Source organism: Rhinolophus sinicus, chromosome 5, assembly GCF_057876585.1.
Source record: "Rhinolophus sinicus isolate RSI-liver-muscle chromosome 5, RSI-T2T, whole genome shotgun sequence".
Lineage (NCBI taxonomy): Eukaryota > Metazoa > Chordata > Mammalia > Chiroptera > Rhinolophidae > Rhinolophus > Rhinolophus sinicus.
In genome coordinates this window covers 2959363-2986768 of record NC_142505.1, presented here as the reverse complement: position 1 = coordinate 2986768, position 27406 = coordinate 2959363, and the positions used below count along the sequence as shown (strand labels likewise).

The following is a 27406-nucleotide window of genomic DNA, read 5'->3' as shown; positions in this document are numbered from 1 at the left end:
CAGAAGCTGGAAGGGGCAGGAAGGTCCTTCCCTGGAGCCCTGAGAGGGAGCCCTGAGAGGGAGCCCGGCCCTGCGGACACCTTGATTTCCTTCAGCTTCTGGCCTCCAGAACTGTGAGGGAATGCATTTCTGTTGTTTTAAGGCACCCAGCTGGGGCCATTGTTACTGAAGCAACAGAAAGGAAACGCCTGCAGATTCTGTGAACTCAGTTGGGACCAGGCAGGTTTCAGGTGTTGAATAGCCACGTGGGGCTACTTGCAGTGCAGTGTTAGTCTTTAGAGGGGTCTTTCAAGGCCATTTCCCAAACCTTGCTGGAGGAATGAGAACCTTGGAAACGTCTTCATTCAGACGTGAGGGCTGAACCCTCTCCCTGGGCATCTCCTGTTTCCAAAACAGAATATGCTGCCATCTTCCTTAAGGAAAAGGATTACTCGGAGAAGAAAACACCATCTGACAATCCACGTAGGCTTTTGCAAAATATGAAAACAATTTCTTTTATCTCTCTAAGCACAGAGCTCACACCTAGTAACAGGTACGTGACTGTTTACCAGAATAATTATACTCTGTTTGTAGGCTCAAGGGACTTAATCTTTTTTTTCCTTCTTCTCAAAGATTCTGCAACACACTTCTGTTTCCTTCCAAATGATGGAATAGCATCTTTTCTGTGTCCGTGACATCACAACACAGAGGGCGCAGGCCAGTGTCACACCTGTTAGCGGTTTCCAGGCAGTGGAAGGAGGCTGGACCTTGAAGTTAAGTTCTGTCAATACTCAGGGCACCTCTTCAACATAACAAGTGCTTCCTTTCTGTCCTCAGCTATTCGTTAAGTGCCCTGAACGTCAGAGCGACTTGAGTAAGAAGGCAGCATATACGCCAGGGAGAAAGCCGGGTACTGGGTTATGAATCCGAAAGCCGAGATTCTAGCTTTGACATTAATGCCAGCTGTGTAACCAGCAGGTCGGTCACCCTCAGATTCCCACATGTAAAATTGGGATAATGACAATTTCTGCCTTCCTTGCCTCTCAAGAGCATTTAATGTGGCTCTTGAGCTTTCGTAAGCATCAGAAAACCCTGGGGAGTTTGTTAAAACACAGGCTGTGGAGTCACCTCCAGAGATTCTGGTTCTGTAGGTCTGGTCTGGGGCCTAAGAATCTGCATTTCTAATGCATTTCTTGCCAGGGATGCTGATGCTGTGGGCCCAGGGTCCATGTCTGAGAACCACTGGCTCCTAGTGTCTGTAAGACGTGCGCTGCATGAGGACAGGTGTATGTCAGGACACATCGCAGCACACAGTGAGAAGCCCAGGCCTCAGGGCGGACAGAGCCAAGTGCAAACCCCGCCTCGGACCCGCACAAGCTCTGATTCCTCAGGCAGGTCATGCGGCCTCTGTTCTACGCAACGGGCTGTTGTGAGGGTCAGTGGGAGATGGGAGACACTCAGAGATGGGAGACACTCAGAGATGGGAGACAGTGTGCGGCACGGAAACACTCAGCCCCCTTTGCTCTGAATATTATGGGACTTGTCTCGGGCCCCTCCCAGGCCTTGAAATAGACTGTTCAGCCAGCACTTTCCAGACTAACAGGTGCTAAGCAAATGAAGGTGCTATGAGTGTAGTGTGGGCCCACATCGTTATCAAGCATTGTCCTTCACATAGGGGACAGGTCCGGTTGTGTCACCACGTGGAGTCCAGGAGCAGAGAAGGTGCAGGGGATGGCCATCAGGGGCTGCGTGCTCCAGCACGCTCCATCACAGCGACGCTATCACCCAGTTATTAGCTCTCTGCTATGTGCTCCTGCCTTTATCTCAGTTGTTTCGGTGTTGGTAAAATGCATTTAGAAACACTTACATAATTTGGTACCACCAGGCGTTCTCTTTCTAGAACCCCTGTCCATTTGCCCTTCATACAATTCTGGGAGCCCATCACACGGAGTCCCCGGCTTCCCAGTGCCAGGCTCTCACTGCGGTGGCTGCCGTACAGCTAAAGGGAGGCCCAGTGACAGGCGCTGCTGGTCATAACGGCAACACGAGCAGCAGCTGACACAGGCCACGCTGCCGGGCCAGGTACTTTGCGGAGCGCTCGACGCATACAAATGAGTTTAATCCACTTTTCAGGGGTGGAGTTTTCATAGATACTTACCATTATGATCGTATCCCCATTTTATAGATGAGGCCACGGTGCAAAGTGGTGCAGCAAAGCGCACATGTGCTATAAGCTCTGCTACACGACTGTGCACCACAGTCACTGGTGAGCGAGGACGCTGCTCCCGGCATCGTCACCATCGTCAGTGCGCGGACGACAGGGTGATGTCTCACGTAGAGGTGGTCTTCACCCCTGGGGGGCAGCCCAGTGCCGAGCAGTGGCAGGTCCCCACACAGCGGTTAACTGAGGACCAGCTGACAGCAGACACTGTGCTAAGTACAAGCAATATATACCGGGGGTGCCAAGAAAATGTACACAAGTGGACACTTCGGTCAGCGTTGCTCAAGCAGTAGTTCACCATCATCCGGTTACTGGCGCTGATGGGAACCACTTTGAGCTCCTCCTATGATTGTAAAAGTCAAATGTGATTTGTATCATCTTTCGTTATCGGCATATATTGAGTATTACAATTGTAATACAGTTTTCCTTTCTTAAAATGTGTACACATGTTTTTGGCACCCCCTGTATGTTATCTCAGTCCTCATAAACACCCAAAGGAAGAAAATACACTTATATTGCCCATTTCACAGATGGGGGAAAAAAGCAACCCAAGGCTTCGGGAGACAAAAACAGCTTGATCACACAGCTGACAGGCTGCAGGAAGCTCGTGCTCGTCAGCCTCCCTGCTGTGTCGCCAGGTGGCGTTTCTGACAGGCCAAAGGCTCTGCCTCACCCGCCATCCTCAGCCTACTAGGCAGCACCCTCGAGACAATTATCACATGAGCTAATATGAAATGCACCTAATGTCTGGATTTGCACTTCCCTGTTTTTATGTCTCTTTCCCTAATTTGTTTAACTCAAGAGTCCAATCACGTTTCCCCTAGATACAAAATATAACATGTCCTACACTCTATCAATAAAGGAGTTTTATACATAGTTACGACATCCAGCTTGGCTGAGCATATCTCATGAAGCCATTAATGATTTCCCTTCAGGAGTGGTCTTAAAATGAGTATTTCCAATACCGTTTGGTTTGTATGGCGGTTATTATATGTCCATGTCGGTGGGGCCCTACAATTGCTGCTTGTTTCTCTATTTACCTCAATATCTTCATTACTGATCAATAGTGTCCCACTGTGAAATGTATTTAAATATGTAAATTGATATTCCAAGGGAGTTTTCCTTTTGCTGTTTATTATTTTCACGCCATTCTTTCCTGAATTTTTATCACTGGAGTCACTGCTTTTTAATCTAGTCATTAGCTCTCTTATTAAATCTTTGGAGCACTCTGGCTCCCTTTCATCTGTGGTTATGAGCCAGTGCAGAGGAGCGAGGACAGCCATCCCTTGGCTTCTGCCATTATGAGCACAAACGCACTGGCAAACCAGCTCCTCAGCAAGAGAAACAATCCAATAAGAGGTCACTGCAGAACTCTGCTTTGCAGTAACTATATGAAAACTGACATTTACTCAACGCGCTTTTGATCTTAATTGAATGCTTGTTACTTTTACAAGAACACAGGCAGTACTAGGTTTAATATCTGTGTAGAACTAAGAAGTATTTGAATATTGTCTGTTCTTCTGTTTATTCTCAGGAAAAAAACATGAGACTCTTAAGAAGTGAAATATTGCACATAGCTGCACTGTGAGGCCAGGCTCTGAAAGTCACATGTGTGCTCACCTGGGGGGTCCCTGGCATGAGGAAGAAGGGGGGCGGTTTAGGGCTGATCCCAAGCTTCGCTGGGCATCTTAATTAGGTGGGAAGACTGAGCTCATTGAATTTTATTATCAGCATCAAGGAATAGTGGCAGCTCCTACTGTGTATGTGTTTGTGTCCTCTGGCCCTAGAAGAAGCCAGAACCATGGACAGCCCACTTCAGTCTACATGAGAAGAGACTTTCTGAGCCTGACGTGACTTCTAAAGACTACTGAGCAGCCACTCCACGCTCCGACGGCCATTGGCTTACACTTCTTACTGTCACAGATCCATCCAAGCGGCACCCTCTCCGTGATGCACTGTCTGGGAATCCTCACTGGTCCCAGGACGTGTCTGTCTTGCACTGCACAGGACTTTTCCCCACGGCCACCCCAACTGCAGCTGCAACAACCACACAGTTTTGTGAGCAAATCAACAAAATACATTGGGAGAAGACACACTTTCTCCAAAAGCGAAGGTTGCTGAAGCAGGAAAACTACACCGTCGAGATGGGAATACATTTAGCCTCCTGACACCCAGAGCGACCAGGGACACACCAAACATGCATGCTCCACCCGTCCACAGAGCATCTGAATGTCTCCATGCCGTTGGCAGTATATGGACACGTGCATCGGCCGTGTGAGCCTTTCTTTCAAATTCCGCCAGTGTGAACAGAACCAGTCACACACGGTAGGATCGGGACCTCCGTGCACCTTCACATTAGTGGCATGAACGTTCTGGCTCTGCTCCAATCCTCTCAGCATATATACATCTGCCTCGTGAACCATGTGCAGAGCCGCAACTGCCCATTTTTAGAGCTGAAAAGGACTTTAGGGACCCTGTTTAACCCCCTCATTGTACGGCAAGGCGAAATGACTTGCCCAGCAGCTGGTTAACAATAAAACCAGTAAATAGTAAAGACAGGAAGAGAGCTGGTGAACAGTAATCCTACCTGGTTGCAGGACCTAGAACATCTTTACAGACTTAGCTTAGAGAGACGTGTGCACAAGGGAGAACTTGCACACGTACATACATCCGGAGCCACCTCACGAGCACTGTGATTGTCCCCGTCTAAGCTGCTCCCCGTGTGATTACCAATCACCGACATGACCCATATTGTCTGGTTCCCTGCTGGTAACTGGTGTGAGCACGGCCTTGCTTGGGAAGCAGAGCCAGAGAGACAGACTTGGGAGGTGATCCCAGGAGGCAGGGGTGAGGAAGAAAAAGACAGAAGGAGCTACTGTGAGGACGGGATTCCATCTTGCTGGGGACCTCTGAGGGCCACATCCTTCCAAAGGAGGAGGCTGAGGCATTCGTCTCCTGATTGTCGGGCCCCACTGGTTGAAGAGGGCACCCAAGGACGGTGCTGCCTTCCCAGAGTCCTCTTTGCTGTGACTTCAGAGACTCGAGGCAGAAACACACAGACAGGGGATAGTCCACCCAGCTGTAGCTAAAGGCACAGATGACGGAGAGGGCGTTTGTGGCAACAAGAGCGTCCGATACAGAGGACAAGGCACACAGGCCAATTTAACCACTTGACATATTTAAGCGAACTAAAGAAACACTTGAATGGCTTGGCCTAGGAGGGGACTAGAGCATCACTAGGGTCCCCCAGAACTGGAGACCTGCTTCCCCTCTCACATCCGGCAGGACACAGCACTAGCTTAATAAGAATGACACTACATACAAGGCATTCTCTAGAAGTCGGGATACAGCAGTGGACTGAAAAGACAGAAACGCCCGCTTTAATAAAACTTCAGTCTGCTAAGGAAAACACTTAGTACAAAGACAAATAAGATATATAGTTATTCATATACTGACAAGAGCTCTGGAGAAAAAGACAATAATAAGGGAGGTACAGGATGTTGGTGAAGGGAATGTTGCTCTTCTGCTTTATTACTTGTGTTCAGCAGAAGCCTCACCAATTAGGTGCCATTTGCACACAGGCCTAAAGAAGGTTAAAGGACTTGTGACAGGGACACTTAGGGCAAGTGCATTGTCGGCAAAAGGAAGACTTCGTACAAAGACCCTCGGGGTCTAGTGTACTTGCAGCAAGTCTAACGTCAAAGCAAAAACAAATGCTTGAAATAAACTTCGCAGACTGGTGGACGAGTACAGTCTAAAGACTACTTTGGTTTGTTTAATGTGGCCTTTTTAGTTCTACTTTTTAAAATAATTTTAATTAGTTGCAAACGCTAAGGAATTAGGAGATTTATGCACAGACATCTCAGAGCCGGGGGGCCTTGCAGCTGGGCCTGGGGGTGTTCCCCGGTTGGTACTGTAGCTGGCCGTGTTTCCCCAGTTTCCCAGTAGCCACCAGTGCCTGTCACACTGTAGGCGTCACCGTTTCTTTAAGAACCTTCCACTCACTTGCTGGCCTCCTTGCTCTCTCAGGCAGCGGGGTTTTGTGACGCCTGGTTTAAATTGATTGGAAGGGAGAATAAGAAAGCCAGTTTTGTAGAGACTGAATTTTCAGACTACTGGTTTAAGGAGTCTTTTATTATTATTATTATTATTATTATTATTATTATTATTATCTGAGCCTGAGTCTAGCATTTGGCAAAAGAGAAGCGCATTAGGAATCAATGCCCTTGAATAATTAGCAGACCCTTCAAGGTGCATCCGTTGCAGGAGTCACGTGGATCGTTTATTTTACTATGTAAAGAAAAACACTGGGAAAGACATATTTGAGATTCACTAATTATGGTAAACATGATAGGCATACGTATTTTCCTTGCAAAAAACTCACCAAGAAACCTACGATGAAGGAAGTATAGAAAAGGAAAAGAATGGGCGGTAAAGAAATCTGTTCAAAATGCAGACAGCTCAGTGCTGTGCAAATTAATGAAATCAAGACAAATAGCAAGAAAACAAAAACACTAATTAAAGCTTGACTTTAGCTACACTGACAGAGACATATGGAAAGGGAATATTAACATCATGTAAAACAGTACGTACACACACGCGCGTGCACGCGCGACGACTTGCAAAAACACTCAATAGACTGATTCCCGACAAAAAGTTAAGTGAATAAAATAGATACAGGCACACATATTAGGTGAAGAGTCCCACATTTTTCAAAACACAATAGAAGAGATTAATGGCTTCCTTGATTTTCAACCCTCTGACTTCTCAGTTATCTACTCAGCACAGTGGGTTAAATGAACACACTGGCAAAGGGTCAGAAATTGATTTGCTGTGAAGAAGTTAGGGCTGGATTGTCTAAGCTGAGGCCTAATTTTAGGTGGGTCAAAGGGCATGAAAGCCCAGAGAAAAGCAGCTGGAGCACAGAGCCTGGGGCACATTGCCGGTGGAGGGAAGAGTGGGGTTCTGACCTCACGACGGGGAGAAATACCGTCTCTGAAAGACAAGGCAAGACAAGGCTAGACGCCACATCTCTGATCAGGGAACGGTGAGGGCCCTGTGAACTCAGCTGAGGTGTGGAGGTCAGGACTTGAAGGCTGGGCATAGAAGGTCTATTAGTGAATGAGGGTCACGATTAGAAAGACATAGGAAGAACGAAGGAAAACCGAATTGTCAAGAATAACTTGGCAGCCGTGATCTGGACAAGTCAACACAAAAGCTACAGGACCGCACTGTGTGATGCACAAAGTCTGGGCTCTGTTTAGTCTGCTGGGGTTTCAATCTGATTAGCTCTACCACTTCCTGTCTTGGTGACCCTGGGTGAGTTTCTTAATGCCTTGATGTGTCAGTGATAATATTAATAGTATAATAAAGTAACAATAATTAGTGCATACTTCCTAGTGGTCATGCGAGCATGAAACGAGATAAAGTTCACCAAGCACGATGCCTGGCATAGAGTAAGGGTCCGTGCATGTTACAACTAGCCCGACACCCTTTAATCGTATAATAATTGAAAATCACTTGCTGTATGTATCAAGCTGTTAGTCTAGGTCACTACAGAACTCAGTTCCTGGAGCTCCAAGAGGGCAGGGACTGCCTGTCACGCTTGTAACTCTATTCCCAGTGACTCGCACAGAGCTGGCTCCTTGCAAGCTACTCAGTAACATTACTTGAGTGAATGCATGGAGTGAAGTAATGGTCATCCAAAGGTCAATTTTGGTTTTTGCTGTAAAAATGCAAATATATTCCAGGCATCCCTCTTGGACTTGACCTTCTGAATGACAAAGCAGGTCAACTAGACACATTTCAAAAAGACCTGGGAAGATCCCACTGTCCAACCAGGAAGCCACCCTCAGTCCTGCTGTGTTGTCACTGCTTCGACACCAGAACCACGTACATCCCCTGGCAGCCTCAATCTTCCAGAGAACCACAAAAGCAGGAGAAGCATGTTTGAACTTGTTAAAGCCCTGGTCTGGTAGTCGACCATCAGTACACGGGAAAAAACGCCTCTCTTTTTGCTTTTAGGCTCTTGCTATACTATAAGTGTATTGACATGAAAAAGCAAGAGAATCAGTATCAACAGCTGGGCTGGTATTGACACAGACCCTGAAAGGGCTACCCAGATAAACTCCACGCACGGACGCCGCAGCAGGCGACACCCCCAACGAAATTATCGGTTTTATTGCCCAATATCTCTGTGCAACTGAGCAGTGGGCTGAGCAAAAATAACAACTTTCAAGCAACATAATGGTTCAAATGACTCTGAAAGGACCAGCCAGACAGCCGAAACATCAGTGTCTAGCTCTGGATGCCACACCATGAAAACAGCCACTAAAAGACATCAGGGATGTGTATTCAACAGCGTCAGCCAGTGTGACCACAGTGGCAGGCACTTCAGGATTTGATCATTGCCATCGAAAGTGAAGGCCCACTTTTGAATTAGTGTGAAATACAGTGGCATTTTTAAATCAAAAAGTTTTAAAATGACACTCTACCTGCAAGGCACAACATGAATGATTGCAGGAGCAGCAGTTCCCATGGCAACCTCATCTTCAGCTTCCGAGGTCAAAGGAGTTTCAAGTCCAATAACAAGTGAATAGAATCACTGCTTCTTTCAGGTCTCGTTCAACCTTTAATCTGTGGGAAAGAAGAGACATTACAATGAGATTTGGGAATTCTCCTCCTGGTGGTCTCGCAAATGCATCTTTACTTGTATACAAATAAAATTCACCCGTGACCAAGTACTAGTCAAGAAGAGAGAAGCATATTAAACCATAAATATGAAGCCCATAAGCTCCTTTCCTTTCCTGACAAATAACAAGTGGGTGGGGATTAGAGCTGGTGTGTCCCGGTGGCCACCAAGTGAAGGCAGGAACGGATTCTGATTAGATGCGAACCAACCCGACGGCAGGAGATTGGACCACTGTTTACAAGGTCCTTCCCAGTCCCTGTTCTTAGTCATTTACCAATTAAAACACACCCAAAAAAGTGAATCCACAAGAACTGCTACTGAACAAGATGGGGTCAACTTTGGTGGGTCTTAAGGTGAAATTCCCCAGTTTTAGAATGAAGCTTTGTGTGGGAAAATTAAGTACCCCATCAAACCACACATTTTTGCCTGTGCTCCATGTTTCTTCTCTAAAACACACCGGAACTACGCAGCTCCAGTGCCCATCGAGAGAAATTCCACCAAGTGTGAGTAGCTGTCTACTGGTTTCTTTTGGGCAAACCCAGAGCATGGTCAGGAACGATAATGAAGGCTCGATTATCCAGGAATCTTAAAACGGGACAAGTCTGTGGCACAGACAGGCTGCTTGTTCTGTGTGCCAAAGGCGATGAGGCAGGTGAGCGCATGAGTGACACCCCCACGTGTCATTGGCAGCAGCTGCTGCTCGGCTCCAGCTGAAGGCGAACACGCGGGGCACAGACCCCAGGATGGCAGGAACACCTATGACTTTCCTAAGAAAAGTTGAAAATATTTTTGTATTTTGAAAATCTCCCAAGTTTTACATGTTGGAAATCAGGTCAAACTATTTTCTAAATGCTGCAGGAACCAAATGAAGCCATGGTGTCCTCAGAAAACCAGAATTCATAGTGTTTGCTCTCATGCACCCATCCCTTCTCCCACCGACACTGCCGGCCCGACGTGCATGTGTGCATATACATGGCACCTGTTTGCTTGCCAGACACTAGGTAAGGCAGAAGATATGCCAGCGTGAAGATACCGGCTCTGTCCTCCAGGGTCACCTACTGTGGGGGTAGGGCAGTTACCTGCCATTTCAGCCATTCAATACGCTGTTATGAAGGAAGGAGGGAACTTTCCGGCTGGGGAGACCTCATGAAGCAGATGAACTGCCACTGGCATTGAAAAATGAGCAGGATGCCTCTTAGTCATCAGTGAATCAAACAAGTGACAAGTCTAGGAACCCGGAGACTGGTATTCTCACTGCAGCTCTGGCTGTAACTCGTGGCACGATCCTGTACCCACCCCGCCTCCCTCTCAAGGTTGTTCCAAGGACAAACCTCATGGTTAAGAAAAGGAAACCACTCTGAGAACCCTATAGCACCATATACACGCTAGGTGCTGTTATGGTACACCCCTTATGGTAGCGGACAATAACCTGGAGCTGCTCGCGGCACCCCCACTCTTAAGGAAAAGCTGTGAGTGAACACAGACTCGCAGGAAAACCTGGACCGACATCAGCTCGTCCATCCAGGGCACTCAGCATTAATTTATACTGTGTGCTCACTGAGAAGCCCTCTGCGTACCAGGGAGCTGCTAGAAAGTGAAGAACCATCATTAAAGAACTCGCCTTCCTCTCTGCCCTTACACAGCTCAGTTTCTGATAAAGTTGGGCTTCGTATGTAGTGAAGACAAAAGGGACTCTCGACTTCTGATCTGCTGATTTGGCCGAAAGTGGGCAGGGTATCTAACTGAATATGTTCAGATCCTCTTCTGACATGCATGGTGATTAGGCCATTTTAGATACACAGGATGTGCTGATCAATGAAATCTATTAATGTCTTAAGCAAATGATCAGGGTATTAATAATTAATTTTGTGAGGGAAATGTCATCTCGGATCTGGGGATTGGACTGCAATGTTAAGTAGTTTCTTGAAGCAATTAAAAAGAGCTTAGGAAAGGTATCCAATTACCCGAGAAAGATTTACCTAGTGATACCATGCTACTTCCAGTGTGTGTTCTGTTAAGAGCTGTGGACTTTTAAGGATGAAGGAATTCAAGAACCCCATCGGCATTTATTTACATTCGGGTAGGTAAGGTTCACCTTCACTCGTCAGAAATAATGGGGTCTTGACAGTAATTTGTCTAGTGGGCAGCGGCGAGCAGAGCACCAGGTTTTCTGAAGGGAGCTAAAGATTCATGGACCTCACGTGGCATTGTGGTGTGGGATACAAAGTTTCATAATTTCGGGTTTTCTGCCAGAGCCAGAAAGAAAGCTGCAGGCCGAGCTGAGGGTTATGGCGGTGACAGATGGCCCCTGCGGCTCGGAGCTCTCTGGTTTATCACCCTAGGTTGGCTGCAGCAAGAGGTAGAGTGCTCATCACTAACTCTGAGAGTCGGCTCAAGAATTAGACCCGTAAATCCTGGGGGCTCAGGGGAGGGGTGGGAGCCCTCAATGAAACAGGACTTGGTTGCTTTCTCTGGCTAAGCCACAGAAGACGATTAACGGGGAACGCTACAGTCTCTTTTCACACTTTGCTACCGTAGCCTCCAACCCTTCAAAAAATCCCAAGAGCACCAGTCACGTGGAAGACCATAAGGTGCTGAAGACAAAAGCACGGTTCTGTTCCCCCCTTAAGCATTCCGGGTTCGGAGTCTATATCTGGGTGTATAATGATCAGTGTTAGCATTCTGCTAAATTAAAATCCTGCTGGTGTCCAAATAGTTCTAACTCAGCTCAACGAACAGGCGAGGGTCTTACTGTGTGGCAGGAACAGTGCTGGGTGCTGGGGGTGCACAGCCAGTGGAGGTGAGAGTTCTGTTCTCAAGGAGATCACTGTTGGTGAGACAGGAAGACTGTACCCGCTGTCATGATTCAGTACAATGCTCGTAATAAGTTTATTAAGTATAAGGCACTGAGGACACAAAAGAACACCGTCTAACTCAGCTGCGGTGCGGGGTGGTAGGGCAGGGGCTGCAAGAACCCTCTCGAAAGGGCTAACACATTGAACTGTGCCTTTAAGGACACACAAGAGAGAACAAGGGGATTTTAAGGCCACTGAGCAGGACAACACAGGCATGATGCTGAGAACTTAGAGTTCAAGTTCATGAAGGGAGCGGAGTCGGCCGGCCCAGACCCATGCTCTAACCTTGGACCAACCAGCTGTGCAGCTCGCCTGGGAAATAACGGCCTTGCCGCCTACCTTCCCGGCTCACTGTCCATACGTCATGTATGGAGGCCCCAGCACAGATCCTCGCTGAGGTCAGTGCAGCCTAAGTCAGGGCCCTGATCCCCAAACAGCATGGAATCTGTATTAAGGAGTCTGGACTTGCAGCTGGATGGGAGAAGTGGGTGGGGGGATGACCACACAGGGGAACAGCCTGACACCCGATTTCCCTGCATGGGATCTGCCTTAAACATGAGCCCCAGAAGCAGAGACTATCCATGTCTCCCCGCTGCTGCTCTTCTCTGGTCGACAACTGAACCCCGTCTCTAAGTACTAAGTGAACAACCAGCATAGCACACACTGCGCAGGGCTCCTGGCAGCAAGACACGGGAGAATGCTGGACTTGGAATCCAGCCCACCGACCTCCTTCTTCATGGTTTTGCCACAAGGTTTTTGACATTGGAAAAGCCCTTGAATCCTTGGGAACATACCTGCTTGCCTGTAGATTGGGGAAATGCCATGAGCCCTGTCTTCCTCACAAGTGTGCTGGGAAGACCAACTGACTTATGTTTGAGAGCAAACAGTAATTACCATTATGGTTCAGACTCAGACTCAGACCCTCCCCAAACAGATCATACTTTATGAGCATACGCGTAGGGGATCTTTGCTTTGCTCGTGGATATCTAAGAGGCACGTGGAATTGTGCATGGCACAGTAGGCAGTCAATGAAGAGTTGGTATGTAAATGAAAGGACACATTTAATTTACATCTTCTGTGGACCTACTGTGTGCTCTGGCATTCACTTTGTATTTAACCTTCATAGAAACCCTGGAGTCAGGCATCATTATCGTGTATAAAATTATAGCCCTGAAAATTAGACTATGAAAGGCTAAGGGAATTTTTCAAGGTCAAACATCTAAAAAGCAATAGAGCCAGGATTCAAATATATGTATTCATACTTCAAGTACCATGCTGTTTTCTGCCACAGCACTGTTGCTACCTGCCGTTGAGTCAGCTCTGACCCCTGGTGACCCTACGAGTGAGTGACATCCACAGTGTCCCGTCCTCACAGGCCCGCTCAGCTCCTGCAGACTCAGCCGACGGCTTCTGTTATGGAGTCAGTCCATTTCATATATGGTCTTTCTCTTTTCCTGCTGCCTTCTGTATTTCCCAGCATTCTTGTCTTTTCCAAGGAGCCCTGTCTTCTCATGCTGTGCCTGAAGTTTTATCATTTTTGCCACCAGTGATATTTCAGGCTTAATTTGCTCTCGGACCCACTTGTTTGTCTTTCTGGCGGTCTAGAGTCTCCCTAGAGCTCTGCTCCAGCACCATTATTTCTAGTGAAACTTTGTTTTTTTCCTACCAGCCTTTCTCACTGTCCAACTTTCACATCCGTACATAGTAATTGGGAATATGAGGGCGTGGATGATCTTAGCCTTGGTCTGTGATGACACGTCTTTGCTCTTAACGATCGTTCCTAGTTCTTCCATCACCGCCCTTCTGAGTCTCAGCCTTCTCTTGATTTCTTGGCTGCAGTTTCCATTTGAATTGACGACTGAACCAAGGTTGGCAAAATCTTTAACAATTTCAGGGTCTTCATTGTCTGTTAAAGTTATTTCTTCTGCAGACACGATTTTGACAGAAATGTGTACAAAGCAATGTGCCTTTTAAAGCATGATAAAGTTTGGGTGGTGACTGTTTTCTGTCTGACTCTGCTTTTCTTTCATTCTGCAGAAGCCAAGCCAGATGCCAGTAAGCAAAAGTGCAGAATCTGTATAATATTCATAACACAAAATATAGCACAGTGTCAGAGCAGAGACCTTGTCGGAGGCTACATTTCACTAAGGTTGGCTCAGAAGTCTTCTGTGACCATGCGGTTGTGGACATGTTGCTTTCCCTTAAATGTAAGACCAACGTGAACATTTGTTTTCTTACTAATTGGTAATTATTAGAGTGCCGTCATTCTTCAGACAGGAAATTAAAAAAGGATCACCCCCAGTTCCCAACTGTATAGTTTTGTGTTTTCTAACTTTACAATTAACTAATGAGGGGTGCAGTCAATCAGGGTGGTGGGAAGCAGTGTGCAGCCCTGAATGCAAGAGAGAAATTCAGCGTCCTCAGAAAGCAACCTGTCAATCATTTAAATGGAAAATGGCACACAGTCAAATCTTAATGCTCGATCAATCAACGGACATTTATTGAGTGCCCATTATTCAAATGGTAATATGCAGAATTCAGAGTCAAGGTCAAAGTCTCTGCCCACAAGGGCATGACGACTCAGCCGGGTAGAAAAGATTACTGACTATACAAGTTAGTTTATATGTCAAGTGAGTAGTACAAATATTCTCTGCGTCCCATGGTTATGGTCGCTGGTTCTTCCTGATAATGAAAACTCATATCACCTCAGTCAATCAAATTAGCTTCCCCGATGCTTTCCTTGTACCAACTTTCTACTCCGTCTACTAGAAGAGACCCTTTTCCATTTGTATTTCCCTGATGTCTCCCTTACTTCAGTGGGGATTGCAATAAGTAGTCTGTTAGGAATGGTGAGAAAATGTGTGTTGGTTTCTTTCTCGCACTGGACTGTTTTCCCAAGCATATGAAAGTACGAATGGAACAGTGCGAAAAGAAATATGAAGGGCCTGGATAACACATTTGGAAAACTGCACCTATTAACCGGGAGGTAGAGAGCTCTGAGTCAGAGTCCCGAATTTACATCAGACGCACTGACTTGCTGGCTGATTGGGACTCTGTTTCCATCACACATTACAGAGGATTTGGAGGAATTATAGAGGGTCAGCTAAGGTGGACAATTTCCTTCATTTCTAAAGGCTTTCTAGGCAAAATAGTGTCTGCCACATGTGGCAATTCCTACCAGAAATGTAATGATTACATTAGGCAGATACTCTGGCATAAGAGCCGGCTTGCTAATATCTCATTATTTCAGCCGCCGAAGGATATCTCTTCCACATTCTCAGGGCCAACAGAGTTCTACACACCAATTTCAAAAAATCTATTATTGAATGTGTTAGAGTGCACACCCACTATCCATTCCTCAACATGCTTCCTCCTTACACAACTGCATTCTGCTTCAATATGGGACCTTTACATTCCGTACTGTGGAGGCCATCTTTTTAAAAAGCTGCAGTCATGCAATAGTCACAGTGTGGCACTTCAAAAGGGCACTGGCATGCAATTTAGAATTGCTGGGTTCCTGGGTCCGTGATGTTATTTCCTTGCTGGGCAAGGTTCTTCACCAGGAATAGAGCGGGATGGACCCGAACGGTTCTAGGCGTCCCTGGCGGCCTGAAGGGCATCAATGTACCAGACAAAGGCCGTGTACCTGGGGGATGTATAATTAGAGAAATGAATGATGGCCACGGGACCCGTCATCACCAAGGCCATTCGAGGTACCTCACAGCTGCTCATATGACATTATCTTTCCATCCATCTAAGTTGCTTGAGATGCACTGTTTTTAAATTCTATGTGTGGTGCTGTTACTGGAAATGTCACCCCAAGCCACAAATACACATGACTATTAGTGGTCTCCACTAAGTCATGCCTTAATCCGTTAGTTTTTCCTTGTGTTAAAGTAATACATCAACACAGCTTAAATACTTATTCCTCCTTCCCCAAGGGAACCACTTCCTGGGGAAAACAAGTTTTTCTGGTATGCATCTGGATATTGATTAAAACGTGCTTAGACCACTATTTCTGCATTTGGGTCTTACGCACGAGCTTATTTTATGGGGTATTACACAGTCACTTCCAATGATGGAGACACTGATACAAACACGCACATACATACCTGGCTGTACCGTTGTCCGAATTCAGTTTTATCACTTCATTTGGTTAATAATTTTTCAACTGAGCCCCAAGGTACACTGCTTATATTTCCTTTTTGTAGTTCTTGGGTTTTTCTAGAGTTAATTTCCTCTCTATCTGCTTAGCTTTTTAAGTATATGTCACAAATTCATCATAAACATTCTTTCATATCTAATGAATTCAGTGTGTTCAAGCAAAACTAGAAGTCCATCAGTTTGAATAAGAACATATTTAGGACACGTAAATACTGGACACTTTTATAGTTCAGGTGAAAAACAAATGGACATGATTTCCCTTCTAGCCTCATTTATTTGAAAACAGAAAAGCCATGTGTTCAAAGCTATAATTGCTCATATATTATGTATGCTACACAATTATATATATATATACATTTGAAGCTTATATGTTTGTGAGATTTCCTCATACAACATATGTAGTTAACAAGCGACTTATTAAACAATGTTGGAGGCAATGTGATGGTAGAATATAATATAAAATACCTAAGGTAATGATGGATAATAGATATCATTTGTAGAACAGTTGCTATGTCGTGGTCTCTTACTAAGTTTTAACCCATCTAATCTTTCAAACAACGCTTTAAGGTGGAGAACAATATTATTTTCATTTTAAGGGTCAAATACATTGCCCTCAGTTAGAGGTGATAAGTAACGAAGTCAGGACATGAACTCTGAATGATTTCCCCCTGGAATTTACTGCACTACATTTTATATACACTGATATGCATTCTTTTTAGTGTAAAGTTTAATGGGATTTCAAAGATTTATGCAGCCACATGACGGCCACTGCCACCAAGGTATGGGTTATTTCCATTACTCCCAAAGTGAACCCTCAAAGTCTGACTTCACAGTATAGATATTTAACCACTCTACTGAAATTCTCCCCGGGAGTCACGATGCAGGCGTATCAGACTGCACTTGTTATATGACAAAGTACATGGTGTTTTCCTCTTATTTAGGCTGCTTTTCAGATACTCCACTGCTCCTTTACATTGTTTTTCCCTCATTAGTACACTCTCATTACAAGGGAAACAAGAACAAAAGTAGATAATAGCTGAAGACAGGAAAGCACATGGCACCCACTCCCCTTCCCACTCCTGGGAAAGCAGTGCTAATTGAGGGTGTCACCCTTTCTTGCTTAGCCCAAGGGCATCCCAGAGTCTCCTCCACATAGCATCTCAGGTAGACATGACAAAATCAATATGGTTCACAAGTAAAATAAAAACTTCCTTGCCTTCCCTCTGGTGGTTGAAAATATTCGCTTTATAATTACACAAGCCAGGTTTAAATCCCACCTCCACCATTGAGCTGTTGACCCTGGGAAAATTATTTAACCTCTGTTGGCCTCACTTTCCTCTTTGGTAAAGTGAGAGTAATGGACAACACAAGGTTGTTGAAGGAAATGCAAGAGAAAATCTGTACAGTTGGATTCTGCTAGAAAAAGCTGGGCATGGCTTTAAGTAGGTAAACTTGGGAAAAGAAGACGGACAGCAGTGGAAGTGTCAGCTTCAGGACACACGTGGCGGTGGGATGCACGCTGTGCCCCTGAAGGGGAAAACCCATGACCCACTGGATTCCGTCCTGTGCATCACAGGAGAGCGGATGGATGGGACTTGGGAGAGATGACACCATCCAGAGACTCCGGTCTCAGTCCCGCTTTCTGGGTGATGGGAAGTCAACTTTGCATACTTTCTGAAGTCTCCCACCACTAGAGCAGGAAAGAAGGGTTGTTAGCAATCCTTGCACGTTTGTTTTCCTTCTGCCCACTGGTGTACTGCAGAGTGCCAGTTCTGCTAAACGCCCACATAAATCACTGCTAATGAAGCACGCTGCACACAGAGACAGCAACAGACATTTTTTAATCATCTAAACGAAAGACGAGTTAAAGGTAAGCACAAAACACTCTACCACCTAATGGATTAGGTGTTGGCTTTAAAGTGGCAAGAACCATACGACTTTCAGAGCTTGTACTTGGATGTACTTGGTGGGGAAGGAAAGCTCACGAGTATATTCATCATTACGCACACCTTGCCCATGCACAGCTTGCCGAGCGCGTGGACAGCCAGATCAGATATCTGCTAGCCTAAAGGAGAGTCTGTGTCTACTTTATCAGAAGCAGAAATCACATTGCAAACATAGATGCATGAGTTCTGAGACGCTATGAAAAGAAAAGGGCTAAGATCTTTTATCCTTTGTCCTTTACTCACAAATTAGTAACTGAAACTCTAGTAACGGAAATGCCCCATGATACAGCAATGAACAAGACAGACACAGTCTGCCCTCACGGACCTTGTTTTATTCTACTGGGGGGGCAAATAATGTAGTACTGAAGGGGGCTGGATGGTGGGGGCCAGGAAAGCGCCCAGTGTGATTCAAGTGTACACATGGTCTTCCGAAACAGACCGAAACTCAAGTCTTGGTTTTGGGTTTTTTTGTTGTTGTTGTTTTTGTTTTTAATCTAATACTAGCATTGTTTTAGAAAAGTTATTTCTGATCCTCCAGGTTTTCATCTATAAACTTGGAAACTTTGCAACCTACTTCAGAAGTTTACGGAGAAGTATATGAGCTCATGCATGTGCAACGGTTAGCACCATAAACCACTCTTAACGTGGGCTGTCTTATCTAGGGGCGACTCTGAAGTGTCTCATAATGAATGGAGTCTGGGGACCCGCCACTGCCCCCCTCACTAGTGAACTGGTAATATAGGATCTGCAGTCCCAGCCCGCCATTTCACGCGGCGGCCACCATACGGTACATTCCAAATGCTGTGCTATTACTTACAGGAGTAAATAGTATAGGGAACATTCCTCTAAACAATGTCTGGTGAGCACCTGCCGGAGGTCAGGCCCTGAGCTTGGCACTGGAGAGCCCAGTGAAGTGGGCGAAGTCCTGTCGCCATGGAGCATGCACCCTAGTGTGTTTCCCAGTCCATGTGCTCGTGAACACGTGCTCTTGGAGACCAGGCTGTTTTCCTGAGAAGCACAGCTCAGTGTCACTGTCCTTTAGCCTGGACTCCATGCTGATGACAGGGTGACCCCGTACCATCTGACGCACCTTTTACACTCTTATTTGGTGTCGAATACATGTAGAAGTCATGTGCGTTAAATAGAACCATTTAAGCAAGTGCTCACCTCCATTTTCTTGTCTGTTGCACCCACATCTGTATCTCAGGCATGAAAGATGGGAGTGACAAAATGACTCGCTGTTCTTTTTTTTTTTCTTTTCCTTTGAGTGCTTACTATGTGTCAGTTACTACCCAAAGAATCTATATAGGTTACCTAATCCTCACAATAACTTGAGGGGGGAGGTATATGATTGTTTCCATTTGTCAGAGGAAAGAGAAGCTTGAGGAGGTAAATGGGCCACTTATTTCTTCCGCAAACCCTCCCCTGTTCTCTTCTAGACCTGTAAGTGGTCAATTTCCTCTGAACATACCGTGTCAGTGCACATAACACTGGCATTCCAAGAGAAAAATAGACTAGAGACCTGGTAAGCCTGTTTACCAAGGTTGCCTTTCTGTGACGGGTGGGGAAACGTCACCATCAGATACACGCAAACGGGACGGAATTATAGCGCAGGATCCAGAAGCACGGGCACGCCAGGAACCTGCCCTGTATGTCAGTGTGATGTTGGAGCAGAGTTTTCTATCTCGCTTATCAGCGGGTGCTTATCTATCTAGTTAGCGTAGTACCATATAGGTAGCAAGCGACAGATCGAAGTGTCCTTTGCTGAGTTAGGCTGCTTAGGCCAAGTTGGGCAAACCTCGTGGGGCCAGGGAAGAGCAGGGTTGAGGGCTGGCCTGTGACACAGAGAGCACATGTCCCTGCAGTTCTTGCAGTCCACTTTGCCCATTCTATGTATGCTCTTGTTGGAGATGTGACGGTGAGTATTCCCAGTTATAAAGTGGCTTTTATCCGAGAATTGACAAAGGATGGGTATTAAGTCTACGGCACTGGTTGGGATGACAGTTAGGTTCCGGTATCCTAATTTTTAAGCTGGGAAACAGAGAAGGAAAAGAGTACAGGGAGTTTACAATACACATAGTGAGTTAAGAAGAAATATACACGTCTATGTTGAAAGCGAAGGCTGGGGAAACAGTAACTTCACAGCGGGAAACTCAGGCAACTCCCTGTCCAGCAAATGAGCAAGGCACCCGCTGCCAGTACAAGTCACAGGGGCTCACGCACCCTGTGGTGCGGCGCGCTGAGCGGGCACCTGAGCTGTGGTCTCCTGGCCCACGAGGCCCAGGCTCAGTGCAACCCAGACAACATCAGACGACGGACGAGGAGCCTACACGGCAACCGCCCAGGAACTTCAAAGGTGTCCAATCACGAAAGGCAAGGAAAGACGGAGGAATTGTCATGAAGGAAGGACAACAAGGAGAAGTGAGTACGATACAGAATCTCAGGTTCTGGGTTAGACCCTGCAGCAGAAACAGGACATCGGCAGAGAACTGGTGAACGCCGCGTGAGGTCTGCTGTGCACGGACCTGTATTTACCGGCATTCGCTACCTGGTTCTGAGCACTGTATTGTACTCATGGCAGACGTCAGCACAGGGAACCGCAGGGAAGGGCGTAGGGGACTGGGAACCACTTCCGGTAACTTTCCTGAAAGTCTATCGTTATTTCCAAATCCGGCTAATGCTGCATCCATCATTTCCTAGCCTGAGAGTCAGACTTTTAAAATCTGTGGGTTTTGTTTTCACAACAGTGGAGTTATATTCCTTGGAAGAAATGTTCACACATCATATCAGCGTAAAGTTATATTTATATTTATGGTTTGCTGCATCATTTCTGGAGGAAAGTCAAAGGTCATGCAAGTTTGTTCACAGAGGACGCAATGGTTGGAGGAAAAATTATGTGAAACAAAGAAATAATGTCTGGATGCCCAGACTGCAATCTATATGATCAATACATTACTCTGTTGAAATTTAATTAAAATTAAACTGCTAAGGAGTCAAATGAAGATCTGAAAAGAACCAAGCTTACCCTACTTTTCTTAATAAAGAAACAAATAAGCCAGGATTCTGCACCGCTTGTATGCTAACAATACAGCACACACGTTTCCCCTTAATTTCTTATTTACTGTCACTGTGAGTTCTTTGCAATGAAATGTGAGATCGATGCAAAGACAGGAGAAAAACAGAAAAATGGGAATAGCTGTAAATATCTATCTATCTATCTATCTATCTATCTATCTATCTATCTATAGCTATATGTATTTACATATATATATCTATATATGTATCTAGATAGATAGATAGATAGATAGATAGATAGATAGATAGATAGATAGATAGATAGGTAATTTATTTTCATGACATCAGAATTCCTCCTTAAATTAGCCAGTGGACATGCTGTTGGTAAAAGAAAATGTAGTAATTCTGGTTACCTGTGGACACTAAGAAATAGATGAATTATCTACAAAAACCATTTTTGAGACTAGAATTCTAATTAGAGGTAACTTACATTGTGAGACTTAGGCTGTTTCAGAGATGTGGCCAAGAACAAACGACAGAACTAAGTCGTTGAAATTACTTCAGGCACAATTGAATCCCATGACTTCAGTTCAAGTCAGTGCCTACACACAGTTCAAGCTGCGATTTTACTACATTTCAACTCCAAGTTTCAAGACCAAGTGTAGAAAAAAACCAACTTGATACAATACACCCTCCTGGTACCCATGTTCACGTAAGTGTGAGTACATGTAAGTGTAAATACATGTACGTATAATACATGGAAGTGTGAATACATGGAAGTGTGAATACACATATGCTCTCATTTGGCATTCCTCGTGTCGCACTTCAGCCTCAGACAGTACCTCGGGGCTGCCTTCTGAAACCTGTGCAGGAAGGAGACCAAACTAACTGAGAAACAGTAACCCTGATGGATGGGAAAGAATCACCTGCATGAACAACGGAACAGCGTCCCTAGTGTCCAGCAAGGAAGGCAGACTCTTCCCAACCAGAGGAAATGGTGTGTATGTCCTTTAACTGTGTTCACAGCTCAGAGAAAGCCCTCAAGTGGGGCGGGGGCACCGACAATGGACATGCATGGGACGGTAATGACAGATGCGTCCGTTCCTCCCGAGAGTCCACTTTCTCCCGAGTTTGCACAACTGAGGTTCGAGTGTGGGAGCCATGATGCGCATAGGGACAGGACCCAGGGCAAGGGCGTGAGAAGGAACACTGCTGCTGCGTTGCGGACATGCACCTGGGCGCTGAGGAAGGCTCTGTGACACCGCCCCAGACCCTAACTGATGGCTTCGTCCTGTTTAACACCCACTCCTCCCTCACAACAAACAGTCCCTAACGAAGACCCCCACCCCACCCCCGCCCCGCCTGCTGTCTGGCCATTAGAAGATGCATTTCTGGGCAGTGTTAAATAGCCAGAAAAAACATATAAACACGACATAAATCATACCTTTCCAAGCTTCACTGCACTAGCCTGGATAAAGTGGGCATATTGCATACAATGTTAGTTACTGAACACAACGTGATGCTTCATTCTAACTGAGGATAACTTCCAGAAACACCTCATGTGCTTGTACAGAAACAATGCAGGTGCAGACAGACAGATGGGGTATGTAATTACACGTGTGCATGTAGGTATGTGCCCATCGGCTCTGCTGTCTTAAAGCAGACCCGAGGCACGGCCCTGCCCGGCTAAGTGCTGTCACCGAGGAAGAGACTGAGGTTCGCCTCACACACCATCACTTCCTTCAGGTGGAACAGTCAGGCTGCCTCTTGGCTCCAAGTTTTGTCTAATTACAAATAGGTAACAAAGCCTCCTTTAAATTTCCTAAAAATACTTGTTATCATTCACTCTTCACAATTTATCCAATACCTCAAATGAAAAGACAGCTTCGTGTTTCCAACAGCAAGCAGATGGTTTCAGGCACAAACAAACAAGCGCCTGGTTTTCTCTTTCTTTCCAGAACACAGTAGGCCTGGTGGCATGTTACCTGTCTGAAGAAAAGTCATGGGTCCCTGATGGCAGATTTCCTGGGGAAGCTGTGGAACAGGCGTAAGGCGAGTCCCTCTGGTGAGCAGCTCCCGCCCTCGGGCCCATCCCCACAGTCTGGCACAGCATTACCAGAGCACAGCATGGCCATGTCACTGCCTCCAACGTTCCTTCTAATTGCAGTGACTTTACAGAACCAGGAAAGCCCTGCTGAACGCCACCCCCACCATCTCTGCAGCATCTCTTTCACAGTCACACAGTGGCTTAGCCAGGTACCTCTGGCAATCTTACCTTCTTATCTTTTCACCTCCTTCTTCCCTGTTTCTCTGCAGCTAGCTTGAAATTTGTACTGAGATGAACTTCCCATGGAAAGGTTCTCTGATTCCTAATTATGTTTTAGCACTCCGCATGTGTGCTTTGACAGGATCCAGAATGCGTCTTATTAGAGCAGTCATCATACAGTATTATAACTTGTGTCTTTATCTGCCTTTGTTATGATAAATGCCCAGAAAGGATAGACAAAGGCGGTCTCATTCATCAGTGTGCCTGAAAAGTAGACACACACTAAATATACGTTGAATCAATTTAAACTATAATGCATCTAACTGAGGGAAAAACCGAGTAAGTCCAAAAACTCAAATAGCCAGCAGGAAGTAATATAATTACAACCTAAGAAAAGAATAATCGGAAAATCACTCAGAACTAGTTAAGAAGGTAGGACTTTACCCTGGCTACCTTTGTGAACAAGAGTTTGTGAGTTAGCTTAAGGATTTAAAAAGATTTCAAGAAAGATATGCATGTAATAACTCTATAGATAGTCCAATTAAGAGTTTGAAAACTTGCTTCTAAGTCATGGATTCTGAAATATGTTTAAAAGTTACTGTGATAAAAAGAATTTCAAAGTCATATTTGTTTGGGGAACTGAGTTAACCAAAGTAGACAGATTGCTTTATTGAAAGACTTCTGATAGCCTTTAGTAAGATGACAATGGAATTCGTCTAAGATAAGAGTTATTCTGGGTGCTGTTTCCCAGAATTACTTGACTAGAAATTCCTTTTCATCCAGGAACATTGCATGGGACAAAAAGTCCTCAGGCATCACTTTAGGACATGTCTGTCACCTATTGCAAATATTGGCAATCTAAGGACCACATCCAGCCCAACACCAGTTTTTGTAAATAAAGTTTTATTGAAACACCACCATGCCTGCTCATTAGGTATTGTCTATGACTGATTTCATGATACACTGGTAGGGTTGATTAGTTGTGACAAATCATATAGCCCGAAAAGTAAAAAATATTTAGTGCCTAGCCATTTACACGAAACATTTACTGATCCCCAATTTACAGTAATAGGTTGTTCTTTTCTTAAGCTTAAATAAAAGGTCTCCTGTGGGTCCGATTAGGGCCTAGAAAAATCAGCAGGACCCACTGCTGACATGTTATACAAAACTGTTGTACCGATGCAGGATGAAATGACCCATGAAACTGGAGGCATCATCACATTCCTCGAAACACTGAACTCACCAGCAGTATTTTCTAAACTGAAATGTGAACTAAGCAAAATGTTTATATTTTCAGCTTGAAATTCTAATTAGAAATTATATAATGCATGTTCTTAAACCAGCAAATTAAGGCTTACAAATATAGACATATTTATCACAAAGAAGTCTGGAACTAATACCTGAACATATCTTATGGATAATTTATTGAAACACTAACATACTGGAAATGTTAGTAAAGACAACGGAACGGTTGAGAATTTGAAGTAATCATACTAGAATCCTAAAGTAGCCAGAGGTACTTAATTATAAAAATTTAAGTTTTGTTCACACAGGACTAGACCTGAACAAGATGTGTGATATAGACTTGATTTAAAAGAAATATCAATTCATGTACAATACATAGAAGAGTCAGATTATCTGATTTGTAGCCCAATTTGGTAGTTAAAGAAAACACATAGCTTTAATTCCAAGTAGAAATGAGCCTTTTTTGTTTCTTCAATTGTTATTCCATAAAATTAAACTAACGCAAATATTGGTTTGGTTCAGGATGTGATCAACATTGTGAATTGCAAGAATCAACCTATTTGGCCATTTGATTAATAGAAAACCGAGAAATGGAAAGGAATAATTCAGTTAATGGTAACATCTGGTGAGAAATATTGGCAGAAATAAGAGCCTTCTCTATTTCTATTATTTAGCAGAATTATTCTAAAATCCTGTTTCTCATATGTTTTCTCTCCTCATCTTTTCCATCTTCCATCTCCCAAGCACCTCTACCGGATATTGCTACTAATTTTGGCTCTGCTCTCTTTCTCCGTGTGTGCTGAGAACCATCACATTGGACATCGGATCCCCTGGGAGAAACTGTTACATGCCATCAGGCTCATTTGGAAGCCAAAGCTGACCATATATTTTATATATATATATATATATATTTTTTTTTTTTTTTCTTCTTGTGGTAAGAATGCTTAACATCTAGTAATTATTTCAAGACAACCCTTTGACTGGAGTTTCAAAATAAAGGACTTTGGTTTCCATGTTCTTATTCTTCTTGGGATGAATGGTCAAACTGATCATACATACATGAGTTCAACTAAACAAGCAGTGAAAAAGAAGAGAAACAAACCAAGGAAACACACAGAGAGAATATTGTAAACAGCACGTGCCCCAGCGTGAGTGTTAGTTAAGATACACACATGCAAACCACTGTTCCCATGGGATGCTGTGAGCGTGCCCAGGAAGAGTAGGAGTCTTACGTATACAGACACAAAAGCACGTGGTTCCTGAACACAAGCCAAGTACTTCACCTGGGGTTCAGCCTATAACTTGGTCATCTACCCCAAACCTACAAGACAAACACTCTGCGTAGAATCACTGTGAGATGACTCACTGGTTTCCCACTGGGCACTGTCATTGCCAAGGTTGAAATGTATATCCCTAGCAGGTCCCATGATTCTCAGGACACAGGGTGAGCGAGTGGCAGAGTTGAGAATGGAACTCCAGTCTCCACACGCCCACTCACTGCCCCTCCACTACCCCAAGTACTTCACTTTCCTTATTGGATCACCTCGTGCCACCGCCAGTTAAGTTCCAACGGACCTCTGCGGCCACATCTCCCAGCCTCCCTGGCATGCAGCTGTCTTCTAGTCAAACCAGGTCCTCCCTGCATGAGCTTGCCACATCTCGCATACGACACTGAGCACACAGCTTTGCTTTGACTGCTTCTTCCATTCCTCCACTTTTAAAAAAGAAATCCCCTCAACTGTCACCTTTCGAGACAACTTTTACAGATACTCACAGGTCAAAGTTGTGGCTTCTGCTCTGAATAATAATGCACTTTCTTTTTTCCTGTGGATTTCCTGTACCACACCCCGCCTGGCACTATGATTGTATGTTAACTCCTGTACTAGGATGCATATTTGCTGAGGTCAGGTAGTGCGAATCCTTGGTGAAGACTTTGCACCCATCACGTTCTCAGAACCCTCTTCCAACCACAGGCACCGACCTCCATTCACTAACTTACAGGGTACACACATGTGTCATGTCACTAGCAAAAACCTGCCATCTGTTTTCCAGACTTGATTCTTTAAACTGTCTTTAAAAGTCAGGACAACTGGAATTGCTCTGTCACTGGGCAATTCACCCTCACCTCCAGCATACCTCACATACTGTTCTAAGTGGTTCCCACAAAAACCCATGTGCAGTCCTGCTTTTTGTTTTGTTATGTTGATAAAAGCACCAGGAGTTTTAACCCCCAGGACCCTGATCCAGGAATCCATATAGGTGGGGCTCAGTGTTCTTCACTGTAACCTCACTTAGCTCAGGATTCAGTTCACCTGGTGGTGTTTTCCCCCTCACTTTATGTCTCGAGAACACCGTTCTCCCGGACTGAGCAGGCAGGGAAGACAGACAGTTTATCTTCTTGGTCAGAGGGAAGGGGATCATGTCTTAGGTACTGAATCAGATAGCGAGAAATTCTGAGTATCCATTTGAGCCCGTTTTCATTTCCTCTCTGAAACTTTATTGTTTCTCCAAATAAAACAAAGACATGGTTTAGATTGCAAATGAGGTCTATTAATAACTAAAGAAAAAAAAAAGTAAAATAAAAGCTGTTGTAAGCCAGTAATTCCAGCAAAAGTTGGTTATTTACAACACTTACGCACAGTACTCTAATAGAAACTGAGATGGGAGTAAAGATTTATGTAGAGCCTGATGGTCAAGGTGTGTGTGTGTGTGTGTGTGTGTGTGTGTGTGTGTGTGGTGTTGTGTGTGTGCCTCTCCATTAAAGAAGAGGCTCATTTCCTTTACTGGATTATTCAAAACCCACACGTGCCTAGCAAACCAATGCCTCGCACATCCTAGCAAACCTGGGATGCCTCTAAAAATTACTATTAAGAGAAAAGATTAGTGCTTTTCCTTTATTAAAAAAATATTTTGTGATCATTGCAAAGTTATATTGGTGATATAAGTAATTTCTTCCACTTTTCTCCTAACATGAGGTTAGGTATCCATTTTAGTTTGTGCAGTTTTGACCATTACAAATCGTCC

General features: G+C 44.9%; 1 protein-coding gene across 9 annotated transcripts in view; it reads right to left on the bottom strand.

Annotated features, from left to right (window-relative positions):
- The window catches only part of CNTN4 (contactin 4), a 769881-nt gene that overhangs the window by 380814 nt on the left and 361661 nt on the right, over positions 1-27406 (bottom strand). For all 9 annotated transcript variants that reach the window (XM_074312213.2, XM_074312216.2, XM_074312211.2 and 6 more), the window contains one exon: positions 8695-8836. In XM_074312213.2, coding sequence (XP_074168314.2) covers positions 8695-8749 — 55 coding nt within the window. In that variant the 5' untranslated portion in view covers positions 8750-8836. The remainder of the gene's footprint in view (positions 1-8694; positions 8837-27406) is intronic.